We start from the raw sequence: 22,525 nt of genomic DNA, 5'->3' as shown, positions 1-22,525 counted from the left end.
TGAAAACATGCACACGCAGTTTGGGCCACAAAGACAAACATGAAAACCACAATACATAAAACTTACTTTCTGAGATCTGCATGCGAAAGCATGCCAGCAAGCGGGGCGTTCGCCGTTGCAGGTCCGACCACCTGCGCTCCAGCTGGCCGATGTTGCGGCGTGAGCCGAAGGAGCGCAGGCGGGCCCGTGCCTCCGCATATGCAGAACGCTTCTGCCGGTTGGTGATGGGTGGAGGCTGGCTGGTGATACGCCTATCCATCACCTCCGTTAGCACCAGCAGCTCGCGCCTGGTGAATGCGGAGGCTCTCATGATGGCAATGGTGTTTTTCTTAAAAATAATTTTTGATAAAGTGGCCAAAAAATTTCTGATTGGCTAATGTATTTGGGAAATTAACAGGAGCAATTCTATTGGTTAGTGTATGAGTCATGTGTTCGACAGGGCCAGAAATCTCTGGAGAGTTATGATAGGCTTGATGCAGTGACATGCGTAAGCAAATTTAAATAAAGAAATGAACCCCGGGAAATATGCGGGGATCCAAAGCAATAGAACAATTGTTTAATTGTGGGTAACATGTTTTTTGAGCAATAAAAGCGAATGTTTAAGCCGTACGTATTCTGCGGGAAAACACAAACACGGACAAGAGTAAAGTTTCTTGCATTGTGTTGAAAAAAAAAAACAATTAAGCTAATTGATACATTGATTGGCATGATACGATTGATGGAGGTAGGCAGAATAAAGGAGCAGGTAATCGACATCTGACAAGGCCACTTCCGGTTTATACTTGTGCGTGCGTTCCCTTCAAGCCATTTCGGGGATGTACGCTCGCTATTTCGCACGCTCGTTAGTTAGAGGAGGGGTCGTCTGAGTTTGGGGAGGATTTTTAGATGCGTTGGAAAATACGAGCGAGCCCTTGAATTTAAATATTTTTGTACGTACGCCTAACGTACGTTCGCCCGCTTGCGAGTGGGTCTGAATCAGGCCCTATGTTTTCAGCTAAGAAGAGCTATTATTATTAGCGTGTATTTACAATGTGCTAGCATGTGCTTTACAATTGGGAATACAGTAAGAGGACCCTGCCCGCAACATACAATCCATATAAGTGAACATCTCTTCATTTTTAATTATTTTATTGAAAGCTTACTGGTCTACACGTTGTAGTCTCCTAATACACAAACATTTGGAGATTTGATGTACTCTTAATCAGAGTCAGACTGTAATAAAATCATTATTAATGTCAGTTTCTGTGTACAGATTATTCCTCAATTTTCTGGTTGTACTGTATACACTGCCCCAACCCCCTTCCCCTCCCCAGCTCCCAATCACAGCCTTGGCCATCAACTTCCCCACACTTAGGAGTATATTTACCAAAGTGCGAGTTTATAGAAATGGAGATGTTGCCCATAGCAACCAATCAGATTCTAGCTATTATCTTCTATAAGGTGCTATATAAATGTTAAGTAGAATCTGATTGGTTGCTATGAGCAACAAATCCACTTCTAAAAACCCGCACTTTAGTAAATATGGGTCTATTTACTAAGCAGTGTTAGGAGACAGAGTGAAAAGTGATAAGAAAGTGATAAGGTGCCAGTCAATCAGCTCCCAACTGTCATTTTTCAAACACAGCCTGTGAGATGACAGTTGAGAGCTGATTGGCTGGCACCTTATCACTTTTCACTCTGTCTCCTAACACTGCTTAGTAAATAGACCCCTATACCCCTTAACCTGTATTAGAGTCATGCAAGAAACAGCTTCAAAATGAAAAGAAAAGCTGACCATACATGGCACGATATACGTGCTGATCTGACGAATCGGCACAATATAGGTGCTATATCATGCCGTGTATGGGTACGATATCGTACCTGATATCGTGCTGCACGCTCCCGCGGGATCGTACATCGCATCCCCAGATCTTCCCGCAGGTTTATCAGATTTGGGATGCGATGTACAATCCCTTTCAGATGGAGGAGGGGGGAGCCGGCATATCATGCGGTCAGCGGGGACCGCACTGGGAAAGCACGATCCATCTGCCGACTGATCGGCAGTCGCCCTATACGGTGCATCGCACCATGTATGGGCACCTTAAGTTAAATAAGGATTGTATGCATCAGCTGTTCCATTTACTGAACTAATATGTTTAATGAAGATATCATGGTAAAACAACACACATCCATAGTATATTTAGATAGTTACACTGCTCTGATATTCCTGCCTGACACACACAAGTTATCATAAGGGCTGCCTCTAGCACCTTTTGGATTACCACTGGAGGCACTGTTATATGCATTCAAACACTGCTGCCAGCAGATAAGAGAATGAGCACCCCTCCCATATGTGGGCAGTAAACCTCAACATGTGATTTAATGGGCAACATTTTGACAGATGGCTCAGACATCACTAGATGATTTCAGTTCCTATCAGCACTGGTAATATGGTGTCCTACTCACACTCCAATTTCTATTCCACTCCTATTCTCTGAGCAACAGACTGGAAGTCTCAATAGGGTAACTGGAACTGAGGAGTAAGCAATGTACAAATATACTGAAAAGACATCAACACAGCACTGAGGCTATAACTACGCATTGCTAAGGGGTTTAGTACTATGGCCTGGTACATCATTGCATAACATTGAATTATTTATATTAAATGCTAAAACAAACATAGATAAATATCTTCATGCACATGACATATAGAATTACGCCATGGAATTAATTTGCAATTTGGTATGGAGAAAACCAACAGAAGCCTTTAAATCAAACAGATATCACAAATGGAACATAAAATGTCACCTAGTAATAAAATACTGTTCTAGACAAAGAGATCAGAAAAAAACGGTAATATAATACAATGTCTCTGTTTCCTTAGGATGGGCAGGAACTGTAAAATAATCCTTCACTTTATTCCAATAACACTAAACAAAATCTGATATGTTTAATACAAGTGATAGAAGTAGATACCAAGCCAGTGGTTTGTAAGGAAGACTAAGGAATATATTTTCATTATAAACTAAATAAAGAGGACTTGGCAGGATAATCATAAGGGAAAATCAATGCAAATGGATTATGGTGAATGCAACTAAGTAATAGTTGGCAATAGATGATGTAAGCAATGGGAAAATCAGTTTGGGTCCCAAGCAGAGATCGGAACAGGTGGGTTTAGACAGCAGAGATGTGGTAACAAGGTTGGTCATTGTGGCATTTAGTAGAAAAGTTGGGGTCAGAAGGAGGTATTGTTCCAGACAACATTTATTAGAATCAGAGTCACACGCAGGGGTCAGAATAGAAGCATAGCAGCAGACATGATGAGCACGGGATCATTAGCGAGAATTACTGTAACTGCTGGGGAATGTCGTGCTGAAGGTAGCTAGTGCCATCAGCACACAGAATAAGGCTGAATAAAGAGCATGTGACTGCAAGCGTCCAGGACTCACTGGTATACAGAATAGAACTGCCAGGGGGAGTAGTATGTATTACCGCCGGCCGCATGGCCGGCAGAGGCGAAGATTCCGAACGCTAAATAAGGTAAGTATCGCTAACCTAATTCCCTACCCTAACCCTCCCTTAGGGATGCCTAACCCTAACCCCCCTCTAAGTGCCTAACCCTAACCTCCCCCTGGGGGTGCCTAACCCTAACCTTCCCTTCCCCTAGCCTAAACCTAACCCTCCCGGGGGGTGCCTAACCCTATTTTGCCCCGGGAGCCCTAAAACCTAACCTTCCGCACCTGGCGCCCGGCTTACCTTCATTCGGTATGCCGGGCGTCGGTCTTCCGGCATCGAGTTTTTGACGCCTGTCTTTAGTACCTTGCCGGGATATGACAGTCGGGAAGCCGGCGGCTTCCTGGCTACATCCCCTGCCAGTGGTTACTAACTGCAGAGATCCTGGTATGTTATAAACACAACACAGTTACTGCCTGTTCCTAAGAAAGACACACCAGTGCAAAATCAAATAAATACATTTATGCAGAAAAATGGGACTCTAGATAGGGAATTCATTATTTTTAAATGTGTTACTAAACCTTTATTAAAAGCCAATGTGAAAAAAACCCCTCCCTGCAAATGAGGATCTCAGTAGCAGGCTCGTCTACTGAATGCGCTCTATACAGGATAACTATTCATTTGATAAAGCTTTAATGAGGCTTCTTTACAGCTTGGAAGTATTAACATTTTACTATATAGCCACTGTAAAGACACTAGGATGATGCTGAAATTGCCCCATTACAGCTATAAAAGCAAAGTGACATCATTATCCAGCATCTGGAAACATGCACCTACTGTAAAGCATTAAAGATCTACTTTTTAGTTTTTGAGATTGTGTGGAGACCTAGGGGTATATTTAATAAAGTGGAGGTTTTTAGAAGTGGAGTTGTTGCCCAGAGCAACCAATCAGATATTCGCTTTTGTCTCCCAGAAGGTGCTAGGTAAGTGATAAGCAGAATCTGGTTGGTTGCTATGGGCAACAACTCCACTTCTAAAAATCCACACTTCAGTAAATATACGAGTGAAAAAATCTATATCTGTAATATTGCCATAATTTCCTTACAGTTTCTGCAGTGTCTGTAATCACCCAAGTACAATTCAAGTTTTAAATGTTTCCATTATTAGGGTCAGGCACCCCCCTGGGAGGGTTAGGTTTAGGGTGCGGGGAGGGGTGGTGGGGTTAGCGGGTTAGGCACGAATCGCGTCACCGCCAAACCCTCCCCCCCCCCTGCGTTGGGGGTTTCTATCTTTCTATTTTCACTCTGGGGGGGATTGGGAGGGACGGCTTGCCTGCCTTTCCCGGGGGCCGGGAGCAGCACCCGATATTCAGGAGGCTCCCGGACAAATCAGGAGGGCAGGCAAGCCTGGGCTACAAGCTAAAAGAAGGCAAGTATGGGGTTTACAGTGACCAAGAGGCCTATTCATCATCGAAGGCCGTATGGCCTCCAATGATGAAGTATTGAACTCGCTGCGAGGAATACTTAAGTATCCAACTCGCAGCGGGGGAAAAGTGACACCGAAGCAATTCATCATTGCTCCAGTGAGGGGACAACTGCTCCGAAAGGCAGTTGTCCCCGTGGTTACTTCTGTAGCTGCGTTACTTACCTGCTCCCCGTCATCCCAGCTACGGATTACGTGACCTAGGGTCATGCATGCGCATAGCCGCCGGGGAGGAGGCGGCGGAGGGATATGCTCGGATCACTCTTCGAAACCCCGGAACTCCTTCCCATAGGAAGGAGCGAGGATCTGAGAACAAACGCCGCCTGCAGATTGTTAAGTTTTCTGAGTTTGCTGAATACCAGAGGGGTCCCATCGGATTACTGGTTACCGGGCCATTTATGGTTTGATGAATAGCGGGCGGAGACATGTAGCTGTCCCGCTCAGCCCTTTGCCATAGCAACAAGAGAAAAAAATATACTGCTTGAAGTGCCGGTATGCCATACCGTTGCATACCGGCACACTTCGAGCACTGTATTATATATATATATATATATATATATATTAGGGGTGAGCGGGTGTCCACTCCAAAGTCCTGTGCAGTGTCCCAGTCCTAAAGGGGTGCTGTAGTGTTGTCCAGGGGGTGCTCTCTCCGTCAGGGGTGCTCCCCCCAAGTGCTAAAAAAAATAATATTTTTTCTGTGTTTGTGAATTGTGTGCACTGTGGCTGCACGTTAATCAACAAAGGAGCAGCGCCAAGCATGCGCCTGTGTCCCATAAGTAAAAGGCCGGCTGGCTTGTCCGTTAAAGGGTGCTGTAACCCCCAAAGGGCACTCCAAACAAAATAAAAAAATATATTTTTTTGTGTTTGTGAATTGTGTGCGCAGTAGCTGCACGTGAATCAACAAAGTAGTGCCAAGCGTGCGCCTGTGTCCCATAAATAAAGGGCCGGCTGGATTGACCACTAAAGGGTGCTGTAACCCCCAAAGGGCACTCCAAACAAAATAAAAAAATATATTTTTTTGTGTTTGTGAATTGTGTGCGCAGTAGCTGCACATGTATCAACAAAGTAGTGCCAAGCGTGCGCCTGTGTCCCATAAGTAAAAGGCTGGCTGGCTAGTCCGTTAAAGGGTGCTGTAACCCCCAAAGGGCACTCCAAACAAAATAAAAAAATATATTTTTTTGTGTTTGTGAATTGTGTGCGCAGTAGCCGCACATGCATCAACAAAGTAGTGCTTAGCGTGCGCCTGTGTCATAAGTAAAGGGCCGGCTGGATTGACCACTAAAGGTGCTGTAAACCCCAAAGGGCACTCCAAACAAAATAAAAAATATTTTCTGTGTTTGTGAATTGTGTGCGCAGTAGCCGCACGTGCATCAACAAAATAGTGCCAAGCGTGCGCCTGTGTCATAAGTAAAGGGCCGGCTGGCTTGACCGTTAAAGGGTGCTGTAACCCCCAAAGTACACTCCAAACAAAATAAAAAAATATTTTCTGTGTTTGTGAATTGTGTGCACTGTGGCTGCACGTGCATCAACAAAGGAGCAGCGCCAAGCGTGCGCCTGTGTCCCATAAGTAAAGAGCCTGCTGGCTCATTTCTTAAAGGGTGGTGTAACCCACAAAGTGCACTACTCTCCATCAAAAATAAAAAAAATATTTTCTGTGTTTGTGTGCGCCGTAGCCGCACGTATATATCAATATAACATAAATGGAGGACCAAACTTTCTCAGATAAAAATAAAATAGGGAAAGATCAAGAACCACTTCCTCCTAGTGCTGAAGCTGCTGCCACTAGTCATGACATAGACGATAACATGCCATCAACGTCATCTGCCAAGGCCGATGCCCAATGTCATAGTAGAGGGCACATACAATACCAAATGACAAAGTTCAGGAAAATGACCTTGAAAAAAACATTTAAATCATCTGAAGAGAAACGTAAACTTGCCAATATGCCATTTACGACACGGAGTGGCAAGGAACGGCTAAGGTCTTTCCCTATGTTCATGACTAGTGGTTCAGCTTGTGAATAGTAGAGGGCACATACAATACCAAATGACAAAGTTCAGGAAAATGACCTTGAAAAAAACATTTAAATCATCTGAAGAGAAACGTAAACTTGCCAATATGCCATTTACGACCCGGAGTGGCAAGGAACGGTTAAGGTCTTTCCCTATGTTCATGACTAGTGGTTCAGCTTCACATGACGATGGAAGCCCTCCTCCCGCTAAAAAAATCAAACGAGTTAAACTGGCAAAAGCACAGCGAAGAACTGTGCGTTCTAAGAAGATATCACAAATCCCCAAGGAGAGTCCAAGTGTGGTGGCGGTTGCGATGCCTGACCTTCCCAGCACTGGACGGGAAGAGGTGGCTCTTTCCACCATTTGCACACCCCCTGCAAGTACTGAAAGGAGCACCCACAGTCCACTTGCTGATATGCAAATTGAAGATGTCACTGTTGAAGTACAACAGGATGAGGATACTGGTGTAGCTGGCACTGAGGAGGAAGTTGGCGAGGAGGATTCTGATGGTGATGTGGTTTGTTTAAATCAGGCTCCGGGGGAGACAGTTGTTGTCCGTGGGATGAAAAAGCCCATCACGGTCATGCCTGGGCAGAAGACCAAACATTCCACCTCTTTGGTCTGGCAATATTTCTATCCAAATCCGGACAACAACTGTCTTGCCATATGTACCATATGTAAAGGTGAAATAAGTAGGGGTAGGGACGTTAACCACCTAGGAACATCCTCCCTTATACGGCACCTGCAGCGCGTTCATAAAAAGTTACTGTCAAGTTCAGAAACTTTGGCTAAGACCGTAAGCAGTCCAGGGACACCTAAATCCCTTTTTCCTGTTTTATCCAAGGAATCGGTGGATGAGGAGGATGAGGACGACATCTTGCCTCCGTAGAGCCAGTTTGTGCAGGGACACATTAATTGCCAGCTTGTTTTGTGGGGGCCCAAACGAACCAATCATTTCAGCCACAGTCATGTGGCAGACCCTGGCGCTGAAATGATTGGTTTGTTAAATTGTCCTATTTATACAACATAAGGGTGGGTGGGAGGGCCCAAGGACAATTCCATCTTGCACCTCTTTTTTTTTCTTTGCAGTATGTACTGTTTGGGGCCTAGTTTTTCAAACTGCCATCCTGTCTGCCACTGCAGTGTCACTCCTAGATGGGCCACGTGTTTGTGCCGCCCACTCGTGTCGCTTAACATAGTCATCCAGCTACCTTTGTGCAATCTTTTGGCCATAAAAACAATATTGTGAGGTGTGAGGTGTTCAGAATAGACTGGAAATGAGTGGAAATGAAAGTTATTGAGGTTAATAATTGCACAGGAGCAGAAAAACCCACAAATTATGTGATTTAAGCTGTTTTTATGCTTTTTTTCAAAAAAATACAGATCCAAAACACAAAACCCAGAACCCAAAACACGGAAGGGTGGTTTTGGCAAAACCAATCCAGATCCAAAACACGAAGAAAGATCCAGATCCAAAACCAAAACACGAAAAGTGGCCGGTGCACACCCCTAATATATATATATATATATATATATATATATATATATATATATATATATATATATATATTCTCATATACTCACAAGGCAGCACTCCCAATATTCAATAAATATAATTCCGGTGCCCTCCTGAGAATCCCTTGTTACGATCCAATGTATATATAACAGTCAGGCGGCACTCGATGTAATTATCACGGACACAGCGGTGTCTGTGATATTTACATCGAGTGCCGTCTGACTGTTATGTGTGTATGTATATATATATATATATATATATATATATACACAGACACACACACAGTATATTCTAATTATTTCAAGTAGGACTTGTTGTAGAACAGCACCTAATTATGTGGGTACTACATACATATGTACATATTGGTTTACTGATTTCAAAGTTTAGAGTACATAAATACAGTATATTTATTGTGAAATATATCATAATGGTTTTGTGTTCTTTAATAGAAAGAAAATGTGTTTAAACAAAGTATGGAGAGCCAAATACTTACAGTTGCCTGATCTCTTGCAGGTGAGCCTGAGTTTAAGTATGTTGGAAATATGCACGGGAATGAAGCTGTGGGCAGAGAGCTTCTTATTTATTTGGCTCAGTATCTGTGCAATGAATATCAGAAAGGCAATGACACTATCATCAATCTGGTCCACAATACCCGTATACACATCATGCCTTCTATGAACCCTGATGGGTTTGAAAAAGCTGCTCAGCAAGTAAGTTCAAATATAATACATAGATAAATAAAAATAAGAAAATGTACACAAGTAACCTGTCATAGCTATGATTCTTTTAAAGTTTCTCTGTATCCTAAAGTAATTAATAAAAAGAGAATCGGTATTTAATGCCGACGGCTGGATCAAATACCGACAGCGCAACCCCACCGGACCTAATCCCCGACTGGCAGTGGCGTAAGTTCATCCCAGATTGCCGGAGGCAAGTTATCATTTCGTGCCCCCCCTATCCCCCATATTTACAGCCCTAAGTGGGTTGAATATATTGTGGGTGAGGAAAGAGGTGCCCCTTCAGTGCTGGCGCCCGGCGGCAGGCGCCTCCATTGTCTCCCATACTTCTGCCCCTGCCGACTGGGGCTGGTGAGTAACCTAACCCCCCCCCTCTCCCACCCCTAACCCTCCCTTAGTGGTGCCTAACCCTAACCTCAACCCCCTAGTGCCTAACCCTAACCTCCCTCCCTAGTGCCTATCCCTAACCTCCCCCCCATTAATGCCTAAACCTAACCCCCCCTCCCCGTACCCTAAACCTAATCCTCCCAGTGGGGTGCCTAACCCTAACCCCCTAGTGGTGCCTAAACCTAACACCCCCTTTCCCTACCCTAACCCTCCCGGGGGGGTGCCTAACCCTAAATCCCCCCCGGCGGTCCCTAAACCTATCCCTCCCCCCCACGGCTAGACGCTAAGATACCCGGCTTACCTTCGTTTGGTATGCCGGGTGTCGTTATTTTGTAGTGGGGCTAATGATAGGCGTCAGGATTTCGACGCCTATCTTTAGTCCCCAGTCGGGCTCTCAGTGTCGGGATATATCCCGCCTGCCGGTATCCTGACTGCATCCCAGTAAAAAGTAGTGCATAGGAGGTCCATTATGTAAATAAAATATCCACCTTCCTCATGCTTGTCAGCTCCTAATGGCCGACTGTCCACCTTTTATGGAGATGATGCACTGTGGTTACTATGAAGGAGAGCCTGCATAGTAACCAACACATTTTACAGCTAACCTGTTGGATGTCCCCGCATTCTAGGCCTGATTCAGAGATGGGCGGAATTGCAGAGCCACACACAAGCGGACGCACCACTTGCAGCATCTTGAGAAAGTGCATTTCTCATTGGTCCTATGACAGGTGCAGTTTCTCAATCTGAATATGGCCTGCTGTATGAGCAGCTCTTCATGTTTGGATGCAGCTGCTTTTAGCGACACACCTGCGACAGGTTAGCCACCCGCTGCTACCTCCCAGGAATGCCCACTAAAAATCACAGGCACTGTGTCCAATCCTGCACGGCGTCTTTTAGTGCAGACAATTGGGACACATGAGCGGTGTGACTCAGGCGGATGCACACACTTAAAACATTGGCCAACTGTGTGTGGTATCGACACTGCGTCTGACTCAGAATCAAGAGAAGTATGGGATTCCCAGAGACGATGAGACCCAAACCATACAGTTACTGGATGTACTCATTAACGTATGGGAAGGAGATATCAGAAAGCGGATCTTTACTGTAAGCTAATCATTGAGACAAATGTATGACTTGCATGTAACTTGGTGGCTTACTTCACACAAATTGTAGCATGAAATATTTTTACATAAAAAACAATAAAACAAATGTTATTTATGCTACAAATTTATAATTAATACGTGTTTTTTAGCCCTTAAACGTAATACAGTCATTTGAAAATAAGATTTTCTGTGGAAAATCATCTTAAATTAAGGTTTATGTGCGCCCCCTACTGGACATCAGAACTGTTTGGAAATGCATAATAAAACCAAGATCAAGAAAACACATTACTGGTATTATTATAGAAATGTCACATAACATCTGTTTATAGGTTTCAAATGGTGGTGATTTAATTGTGCGGTATTCTTTTCAGCCCTGTAAGACTCAATTGTATAATGCAGTGTTCCCATGTCCCTTAACATCTATCTAGTTCAGATCACTACTTTCCTGTAATTAAAGTGGCCCCCAGGCAGGACTAAGGCTGACTAGAGTGCAAGCTTAGTGATGTCAGTGACAGGAAAGGCAGCCAATCAGACAATTTCCAACCACTAACCCCCCTTTTTATATTCTGAAGTGATACTTCACTTTGCCACAGTAGGTGATACTGAAAGCCCATAGAGATGGTAGGGTAGTAATTATCCATTTTAGGATGGAACATTGTGTTTTAGATAATCTCATAAGATCCCATGCACTAAGCTTTGGAGAGAGATAAAGTGGAGAGATATAAAGTACCAACCAATCAGCTCCTAGCTGTTACTTTTCAGGCTCTGAAAAATACACACGCAAAAAAAGGGAAATTAATTTATTATTATTGACATTGTGTTTTCCTGCTCTTGTTACTTTATTATGTTAAATCAAGAATGCTATTGCCATTGGACTGAGATATCACACCATGGGTGTCTGAGTCTCTTTGTTAAAGGTTAGTACTGGAGAGTTGCACTGTCTCCAAACAACCTAAACATGCTAATAAAGTCAAAACAAATCTACCACTTTATTCTTGCATATTGTTTCATGCTTGCTGTCTTTTTGTTTATATGAATACAAGCTTGGAGATATAAAGGACTGGTTCGTCGGTCGTAGCAATGCACAAGGTATAGACTTAAACAGAAACTTTCCTGATTTGGATCGTATTGTGTACATTAATGAGAAAGAAGGAGGAACCAACAATCATTTGCTGCTTAACATGAAGAAGGCAGTTGACGAAAACACCAAGGTACCAAGGTTACTCTATCATAAAAACTGTGTTATTTATGTTATCATGAATAGTATGTAATACGTACCTTTTCCAGTGGGACTATCTTATAATCATAATTATCAAAGTTCCACAGCAAGGAACAATTACAAAAGGAAACATAAGTTACATGAACAAACAAACTATGTGAGAATAGTTACATGTCCAGACAGGATGTGTGTACATTTTCAGAGCAGGTATAATCATTCAGTACAGTTCATTTGCAGAGCACACATATAATGTTCTTACAGCTAGAGATAGCACAAAGGCTAAACTGTGTGCTATTGAGTAGACAAGGGAAGGAGAGATGTGAGAAATAAGGTTCAAAGGGCCCTGCTCGTGAGAGCTTACCATCTAGAGGGAGGGACATAGACACAAGGGGCGGCATTCAATTGTTATAGCACGCCCGATCTCCCGTCTAAAGTGACCGGAGATTGCGGGGCGCTATTCAATTGTTGCTGTTTTTCACGCTAATCGCACCCAAAGTGGTCAGGTTTAGCAGTGTAAAATGGCTACCCCCCACCAAAGTGCTGGGCGCGATCACGAAATGTGCTGTGTAGGTGCCCAAAAAGGTAACTTTTCGCCCATTTCAGGGGCTGCGAGCTGAAATGGTGCGCTGGCAGCTGGTCGTGCCCAACAGGAGCAACAATTGAATAGCTCCTGTCGGGCGCGTAAAGGGGCGAAACAATTGAATAACGCCCAAGGAGTTATTGGGACAGGGCCAGATAGGACAAATGGTAGGAGATGTTTCAGGTGGAGGTGAGTTAGGCACTGGTGAAGTGGCTGGTTTTGAGAAACTGTTTGAAGGAGTAAAGGTTGGGGAGAGGCTGGTCATGAAAAGGAGTTCCAGTGCAGGAATACCTGGTTACCAGGAGGAAGAGGTGTAGGTCCAAGAAAGATCAGAGAGGGTGACAGGGGAATATTTCGAGACAAAATCGGGGGAGAGGAGCTAATAATTACTTTGAAGGTGAGGAGCTTGAATTGGATCCTAGCAAAGATGGGAATCCAGTGGGGGTATTTACAGAGTGGTGTAATATAGGTAAAATGGCAGTAGAGACAGATCAATCTCACCAAAGTATTTAGGAAGGATTCTAGTGGAGAGCGCTGGTTGTGTGGAGGACCAGAGAGCAGGAGGTTGCAGTAACCTAAGCAGAAGATGATCAGGTATTGGATTAGTTTTTTTTCAACTTCCTGTGTCAGGAAGAGGTGTATCTTGGCAGTGTAGCAAAGGAGGAGATGACAGGATCAGGTGAGGAACCGTATGTGTCTAAAAGGGATATATTTTGACAGTGTATTTTGTGGATATAATTAAGAACTGTGTAGGGATATTGAATCTGAGGGTGGTGTCAAGGTTGACACCAAAGCAGTAGCCTTGGTAATTGTAGAGTGTGAGATGTTGTAATCTGTAAAAGAGACGTATCTACCATGGTCGGTACAGATGTTGAGCTCTGTTTTATCCATTTTGAGTCTGAGATAGTGTTGCATTATCCAGGTAGAGTTGGCAGACAGAGTTGGAAATGATAGAAAGAAGGAGATAAGTCAGGAGAAGAGAGGAGATTTGGATATTGTCAGTGTAGTGGTGGTATTGAAGGTCACAGAAGTGTATGAGTTCACCAAGAGAAGAGGCGTGGAGAGAGAACAGAAGTGGCCAAGCACATCGCCTGGTGGATGCCCAATGGTTAGAGAAAGTGGAGGGGAGGATGTGGTAGATGTGAAGACATTGAATGACCATCCAGGAAGGTAGGAAGAGAAACATGAGAGGACAGTTGCAAAAAAGCCTAATGACTATCTTACATAATGGATATGATTCACTTATTTTACCCTATTAATAAATTAAACAGATTGGTGCCCTTTATACACTTTATTACCTTTTTAACACATGTATAAAATAGCATTGTATTCTGTATATCTATGCATATTTTTAATACTTATTCTACAAAGAATATATTGCTATGCAAACTGAGTGATTTATATTCTCCTTATTCCTATTTTTCACATTTTAAATGTGTATGGGAAGTTTGTTTTCTGCTGACAGTAGTGGTAATTTATGAGCTGAAAAGATTCCAGTGGCCAGTGCAAAATCCACTGTTGTCCCACCCTTTTCCACGGTTTACACAAGTGCACTTTCATTTTAGCAATATGTTTGCATAGGAGCCAAGAGCCAAAGATTGCAAAGCCTAAAAGTAAGGGCATTCTCCCTCACTATCATGCCTAGGGAATGGTATTGAAATACTGACGGCTCTTTAGCCACCGGTTCAAATACCACCTCCGGAAGCACGTCAACAGTAATATAACTCTACCCTCCCCATCAACCCTAACCCACCCTTTGTGGTGCCTAAACCTGACCTTCCCGGGGGTTGCCTAAACCTAAGTCCCCCCCAGTGGTGCCTAACCCTAACCCCCCCTCCGGTACCCTAAACCTAAGTCTCCCAGGGGGGTGCCTAACCCTAACCTTCCCACGGGGGTGCCTAACACTAACACCCCTCTCCCCGCACGCTAACACTAACACTCCTGGGGGGGTGCCTAACCCTAAGTCCCCCCTGGGGTGCCTAATCCTAACCACCCCCAACCTCGGTTTACCTTCATACTTACCCGCCGCCTGGACGTTTAGGATTCCGGCATCAGTGTTTCGACTGCCGGCAACCTGTCCGCCGACATTATAACTGCATCCTACACCTGGATATGTGGAACAGGACAGAATTATACATTTCTTTTTGCTGTGCAAAATTATTGATATTAAACAAATCATATAATATAATTTTAAGATTTATGTTTAATATAGTGTACATATAGGCTAAGTGCCCGGGAGCTATTCAATTAATTCCCGCGACTATTCCCGAGGCTGCACTTATCACGGATTTCTGCTTGCACCCTGCTGAGGTACAAACATAAATCTATGTTATGTAGGGCTTCGAGCATCGAGTGCCGGATGTGCCGTAACTGCTTTGAGCCCAAAACATAGCACGGGAGAAGCTGCTTAACGCATGCATTCCCGCGCAAAATAGTGTCTGTCACTGCAATTAATTGAATAGCGAACCCTTAGCCCTGGAGTTAAATTCCCATGTAACAATTGAATCGCACCCTGTAGGTTCCAGTACAGAGTAAAAATAGGCCTGAAGAAAGTCCTTTTCTGTATGTGAAATGACTTCTAAAATGTTATTTACCTGAATTTTCTAAAATAGTAGAATCTTAATAAAAGTAGTGATACCCCAAATCACAGTTACAGTGCCTTGCAAAAGTATTCACCCCCCTTTGCATTTCTCACGTTTTGTTGCCTCACAACCTGGAATTAAAATAGATTGGTTGAAGGTGTGCATCATTTCATTCACAGAACATGCCTACAACTGTGAAGTTGTGTTTTTTTTATATCGTGATTTAAACATCATTTAGAACAAAATAACAGAAAACTTCAGCGTGCATAACTATTCACCCCCCTAAAGTCACCTTTTGCGGCAATTACAGCTGCAAGTCACTTTGGATAAGTCTCTATGAGCTTGCCACATCTTGCCCCTGGGATTTTTGCCCATTCCTCAAGGCAAAACTGCTCCAGCTCCTTCATGTTGGATGGTTTCCGCTTGTGAACAGCAATCTTCAAGTCTGACCACAGATTCTCAATTGGATTGAGATCTGGGCATTGACTAGGCCATTCTAACACATTTAAATGTTTCCCCTTAAACCACTGGAGTGTTGCTTTAGCAGTATTCTTCGGGTCATTGTCCTGCTGGAAGGTGAACCTCTGTCCCAGTCTCAAATCACAGGCAGACTGAAACAAGTTTTGCTCAAGAATATTCCTGTATTTAGCCCCATCCATCTTTCCCTCGACTCAAATCAGTTTCCCAGTCCCTGCTGCTGAAAAACATCCCCACAGCATGATGCTGCCACCACTATGTTTCACTGTGGGGATGGCGTTCTTGGGGTGATGGGATGTGTTGGGTTTGCTCCAGACATTGGACCTTATTCAGAGTCGGTCGCGAGCGCTGGCAACCGACTCGATGTTGGTCCACAGGGCATGCGCACGACGGAGACTGCTCCGTCGTGCGCATGCGCGAGCCCCCGCTAACGACGGATCACCCGTCGTTAGCGGGCTCGAAGTAGACGGAGCGAGCTGTCGATGTTGATTGACAGCTCGCTCCGTTTGCTGGGCGGGCAGGGGGCGTGCCCGGCCAAACGGAGGCGTTCCTTTCGGAACGCTTGCCGTTTTCTGGGTGTCCCCACTGACATCATCAGTGATGTCAGTGGGGTGCTTCCTGCTCAAACAGAGCAGGAAGCTCCCTGGGGCTTAAGGTTGACGAGACCCTACCCTAGGGTCTCGTCGTAAGCCCCGATGGTCGTGATGGTCTTGACCATCGCGACCATCTCCCTTAGCAGTCATTAGACCTGTGGGTGTTAATCCACAGCCTAACGACCGACATGGAGGCGGCCGTTCAGGATGCAAGCAGCCGCCCTGTTTCTGAGCGACCGCTTGTATCCTAATTCCGCCTCTGAATGAGGCCCATAGTGTTTTCCTTGGTGGCCGAAAAGTAAAATTTTTGTCTCATCTGACCAGATCACCTTCCTCCATACATTTAGGGAGTCGCCCACATGCCTTTTGGCAAACTCAAATCGTGTCTTCTTATTTTTATTACTAAGTAATGGCTTTTTTCTGGCCACTCTTCCATAAAGCCCAGCTCTATGGAGTGTACGACTTATTCTGGTCACATGCACAGATACACCAGTCTCTGCTGTGGAACTCTGCAGCTCCTTCAAGGTTACATTTTGGTCTCTGTGCTGCCTCTTTGATTAATGCCCTCCTTGCTCAGTCTGTGAGTTTTGGTGGGCGGCCCTCTCTTGGCAGGTTTGTTGTGGTACCATGTTCTTTCCATTTGATGATGATGAATTTGATGGTGCTCCGGGGGATCATCAAAGATTTGGATATTTTTTTATAACCCAACCCAGAATTGTACTTCTCAACAACTTTGCCCTGACTTATTTGACTTGTTTGTCCCTTGGTCTTCATGGTGTGATACCTCTTGCTTAGTGGTGTTGCAGCCTCTGGGACCTTTCAGAAAAGGTGTGTTTGTACTGACAGATCATGTGACACTTAGATTTCACACAGGTGGACTTCATTTCACTAATTATGTGACTTCTGTAGGTAACTGGTTGCACCAGAACTTTTGAGGGGCTTTATAGCAAAGGGGGTGATTACATATACACATGCCAATTTTCATAATTTTATTTATAAATATTCTTTTTATATATAATTTTCTCATTTCACTTCATCAAATTAGATTATTTTGTGCAGATCCATCACAAAAAATTCAGATTAAAAAAATTAAAATAAATTACAGGTTGTAATGTAACAAAAAAGGTAAAAAGGGGAGTGAATACTTTTGCAACGCAGTGTACATGTTTAATATGGGATGCAGTCAGGAAGCCGGCGGTCGAAATGGCAACCGCCGGCTTCCCGACTGTCAAATCCCGGCAGGGGACTAATGACAGGCGTCGAAATCCCGATGCCTGTCATTATACCTATGCCGGGAGCCCCACGCCCAGCATACCGAACGAAGGTAAGCCGGGTGTGGACCGCTACCCCCCCGGGAAACTTAGGTTTAGGCTGCGGAGACGTGGGAGTAAGGGTTACGCACTTAGGGGGGGTTAGGGTTAAGCACTAGGGGAGGAGGTTAGGGTTAAGCACAAGGGGAGGAGGTTAGGGTTAGGCACCCCTAAGGGAGAGTTAGGGTTAGGGGGGGATAGGGTTAGTGGTACTTACCTTATGCCCCTGTCGGGATCTTCACTGCTGCCGGTCCTCCGGCGTCGGGATTTGAACTGCCGGACATAGGTCTGGCGGTATTTCATACCGATCCCATTTAATATCATGTAGTCTCACCTGTCCTTAGCCCTCAAGGGGTTGAATATGTAACTCCTACAACTTTAGTTCCATCTATTTAATTAAATAAAAAACTTTAGAGTTTGACTCCTAAAATATGCTTGATATGTAAATTAAGCGCTTGCACTGCATCACGTAAGGACGCCCACTGTGTGGTAGCGAGCTACGGCAAAGTGCGCTCGTGAGTGTCTGAAGACGCCCACTTGCCGATCACAACACACGTCATCTCCGGGAAATGTATCGTGAGCCATCGGAGCTGCTCGCAGCTGAAATACATGCAGGTGACGTGTGTGATGACGCTACTTTGCAAATTGTGCACGCCCTTTACATGCTGTTTTGGTGGGTAGACACGCCCGCGTTCGCAACACCACTCCCCCGTTCACATGCACCTTCCCCTGTTACCACCCACAAACGCACTCCAAGCAGCGACCTGATAGTGGCTTACGAGCTACCAAAAGCAGATCACAACGAATGGCTTGTGCACGCCCACTGCGAATTATACGCATGTGCAGATGGGGGAAAATCGCTCAGAGTGAGCGATCGCCCCTTAGGGAGCGGGTCTGAATCAGGTCCTATGTTTGTAGCTGTTGTACTTTTCCACCAAAGTGCATCTCAGTTCAAAATGCATTCCATTAAAGTTCCACTAAAGATAGGTCTGATTTTCACCAGCTCATGGTGCAAAAATTTAGTATTTTTACTTAGCAGAAGTGGCCGTTCTCCCCCCCCCCCCCCGCACAGAAATGTACGGCCCTAGAACTGCCCCTCTCACCATGCTCTCTTTCAGCTATCTAGCAAATATAACGCTTAAAGGGCCTGATTCAGCAGCGATCGCAATTGCAACTATGAATACAGATCAAGCGCTTGTTAGCCATTGCACATGCACTGTGTGTGCGCTGCATTTGCACTGCGATCACACACTCCGATATGAATCCATCGCAGAGTGAGTGACAAGCTGTTAGTGTTTGGGCTGGTGACGGGGGAGTGTTTGCAGAAACGCAGTCGTGTCTGTCCGTCCGGATGCCGTTGAATGGCCACTGCGATGGCATACGCAGCTTGAGTACTCACTGCGTGGGACGAGACTTGCAGTTTCTGCGTATAGTCAGACCTGCTGTAAATGTGCGTGACGGGCCGATGTGCTTTGATGGCACCGAGTTTACACAGAAGTGCGAGGCTGGACGGATGTGAGAAAGTAGCAGTGGGCGTCTCTATGCTGGCTGGGCTGTGGCAGACATTAGCATATTTTTGCACCTGAGTCGTGTGTGATTATGCAAATGCGATCGCAGTTGCGATCCATACTGAATCAGGCCCAAAGTTCACAAGTTTTATGGCAATGTAAACATTCCATGGATAATGAAATATTAATCGTAGATTTTTGTTGCTTATTCTACTCAGTGTTTTACACATTATTGAAAAACCGGTGGTATTTTAAGGCATGAATAACGCTAAGTAGAGTCATTTTAGTGGTGTCAAGGTTTATGCTACAAATATGTTGGCATGTAAATAATATAATGATAAATTTGTATTTTTCAGCTTGCCCCTGAAACTAGAGCAATAGTTCACTGGATTATGGATATACCATTTGTCCTTTCTGCTAATCTACATGGAGGTGATCTTGTTGCTAATTATCCCTATGACAAGACTCGCAGTGGTATGTCTTTTATATTAGATTTTGTAAATAGGTGTACAATAATGATAACACTGCTGGAAGCCTTTTATAATTCTGACTATATATTGCATATGAATTTGCCTTTTAAAAAATATAATCTCACCATGTGCAGTAGACCAATACTCCTGTAGAAACTTCCAGTGGTAGAATACACACTTACCAATCGGCCGCATGATATGTCTGGCCAGACATCACAGCTTGGCGTGCTTATTAATTTGCCCGCCCAGTTGTGATGAGCTATTTCCGGTTCTAGAGGCCAGCATAACGGATTGGTCACTTGCCCGTACACAACAAAGATGGGCACAATATATATGCACAGGGCATATTTCGGTCCATAACAAGCCATTATATATATATATATATATATTATATATACCGTATATACTCAAGCATAAGCCGACCCGAATATAAGCCGAGGTACCTACTTTTACCCCAAAAAACTGGGAAAACTTATTGGCTCGAGTATAAGCCTAGTGTGGGAAATGGCAGCAGCTGGTAGTGCCCCCAGTAGTAATTCCCCCTGGTTGTGCCCCCAGTAGTAATCCCTCCTGGTAGTGCACCCAGTGGTAATCCCTCCTTTCAGTGCCTCCAGTGGTAATCCCCCCTTTCAGTGCCCCCAGTAGTAATCCCTCCTGGTAGTGCACACAGTGGTAATCCCTCCTTTCAGTGCCTCCAGTAGTAATCCCCCTCTGGTAGTACCCCCTGTGGTAATCACCCCTTATAGTGCCCCCTGTAGTAATCCCCCCCTGGTAGTGCCCCCTGTAGTAATCCCCCCCTGGTAGTTCCCCCAGTGGTAATCCCTCCTTTTAGTGCCCCCTGTAGTAATCGCCCCCTGGTAGTGCCCCCTGTAGTAATCACCCCCTGGTAGTGCCCCCTGGTAGTGCCCCTTGTAGTAATCGCCCCCTGGTAGTGCCCCCTGTAGTCCCCCCTCCCCAGTAGAGAGAGATGTGATAAGAATAAAAAAAAAAAATCACTTACCTGAAACTCCCGCTCCTGGTCCCGCCGCTATTCGCTCCTCCGGCCGCTTTGCATGGGAAAGACGTCGTCATGACGACGTGTCTCCCATTACCCACTGCGGGAAGCCGGAAGATGGCTCCCGCAGTGGGAGCAGCAGCAGCCGCTGAGAGTCTGACAGACTCTCAGCGGCTGCTGATTACAACAAACACACAGCTGCCGGCTCCGGCGGCAGTGTGTTTGTGCTGTGTAGCGCTGACCGAACTCTGTCCGGTCAGCGCTACACTTCACTCGAGTATAAGCCGAGGGGGTACTTTTTCAGCACAAAAAATGTACTGAAAAACTCGGCTTATACTCGAGTATATATGGTAATGACTTGTTATGGACCGAAACGTCGACACTGCACATGTACCCTGTTGATATGCTGTGAGTAAACACTATTGCTTCTAACAAGTCTGGTGTGTGCATCATATTATTGGGAACCCGGTGGAAGTTTAGATATCTCAGTATTACACATCACTGCCTCACCCTGACAGGAATACACATCACTGCCTCTCTCTGACAGGAATACACATCACTGCCTCACTCTGGCAGGAATACACATCACTGCCTTACTCTGACAGCAATACGCATCACTGCCTCACCCTGACAGGAATACACATCACTGCCTCACCCTGACAGGAATACACATCACTGCCTCTCTCTGACAGGAATACACATCACTGCCTCACTCTGGCAGGAATACACATCACTGCCTTACTCTGACAGGAATACGCATCACTGCCTCACTCTGACAGGAATACGCATCACTGCCTTACTCTGACAGGAATACACATCACTGCCTCACTCTGACAGGAATACGCATCACTGCTTCACTCTGACAGGAATACACATCACTGCCTCACTCTGACAGGAATACACATCACTGCCTCACTCTGACAGGAATACACATCACTGCCTTACTCTGACAGGAATGCACATCACTGCCTCACCCTGACAGGAATACACCTCACTGCCTCACCCTGACAGGAATACACCTCACTGCCTCTCTCTGACAGGAATACACATCACTGCCTCACCCTGACAGGAATACACATCACTGCCTCACCCTGACAGGAATACACATCACTGCCTCACTCTGACAGGAATACACATCACTGCCTCACTCTGACAGGAATACACATCATTGCCTCACCCTGACAGGAATACACATCACTGCCTCACTCTGACAGGAATACACATCACTGCCTCACTCTGACAGGAATACACATCACTGCCTCACTCTGACAGGAATACACATCACTGCCTCACCCTGACAGGAATACACATCACTGCCTCTCTCTGACAGGAATACACGGAATGGGTATGATATACCGTCGGCCGCATGGCCGGCGGTTCGATTCCCGTCAGCGGCAGCCCGACAGGAGCAGAGTGCGATGCAGCGGAAGCCCGACAGCGCTGGAAATCCTGATCGTGGATAGGTAAGTATCCACTAACCTAACCTAACCTAACCCCCCTAACCCTAACCCTCCTTAGGGGTGCCTAACCCTAACTTCCCCCCCAAGTGGCTAACCCTAACCACCCCCTTCCCTGCTGCCTAAACCTAAGTCCCCCGGGGGGGTGCCTAACCCTAAGTCCCCCCCGGGGGTGCCTAACTCTAACCCTCCCTCCCCCTAGTCTAACCCTAACCCTCCCGGGGGGGTGCCTAACCCTAAGTCCCCCCCGGGAGTCCTAAACCTAACCCTCCCCCCCCCCCGCGGCTGTCCGCTCGCGGCGCCCGGCATCACTACGATCGTGATGCCGGGCGCCGGTCTCCCGGCGTCGGGGAAATGCGGCGTCTACATCCAGACGCCCGGCATTTCACCCTTGCCGGGATAAGACAGTTGGGAAGCCGGCTGCCGGTATATATCACTGCCTCACTCTGACAGGAATACACATCACTGCCTCACTCTGACAGGAATACACATCACTGCCTCACTCTGACAGGAATACACATCACTGCCTCACTCTGACAGGAATACACATCACTGCCTCACTCTGACAGGAATACACATCACTGCCTCACTCTGACAGGAATACACATCACTGCCTCACTCTGACATGAATACACATCACTGCCTCACTCTGACAGGAATACACATCAC

General features: G+C 45.4%; 1 protein-coding gene across 1 annotated transcript in view; it reads left to right on the top strand.

Moving 5' to 3' along the window:
- Positions 1 to 22,525, top strand: part of CPE (carboxypeptidase E) — a 91,486-nt gene that overhangs the window by 43,877 nt on the left and 25,084 nt on the right. Inside the window, exons 2-4 of the mRNA XM_088450295.1 lie at positions 8,956 to 9,152; positions 11,710 to 11,877; positions 19,292 to 19,409. Coding sequence (XP_088306421.1) covers positions 8,956 to 9,152; positions 11,710 to 11,877; positions 19,292 to 19,409 — 483 coding nt within the window. The remainder of the gene's footprint in view (positions 1 to 8,955; positions 9,153 to 11,709; positions 11,878 to 19,291; positions 19,410 to 22,525) is intronic.

Source organism: Taudactylus pleione, unplaced genomic scaffold (assembly GCF_031769625.1).
Source record: "Taudactylus pleione unplaced genomic scaffold, aTauple2 ptg000513l, whole genome shotgun sequence".
Classification (NCBI taxonomy): Eukaryota; Metazoa; Chordata; class Amphibia; order Anura; family Myobatrachidae; genus Taudactylus; species Taudactylus pleione.
Note: the sequence above shows the minus strand (reverse complement) of the source record. Positions and strands in the feature narration are given on the sequence as shown.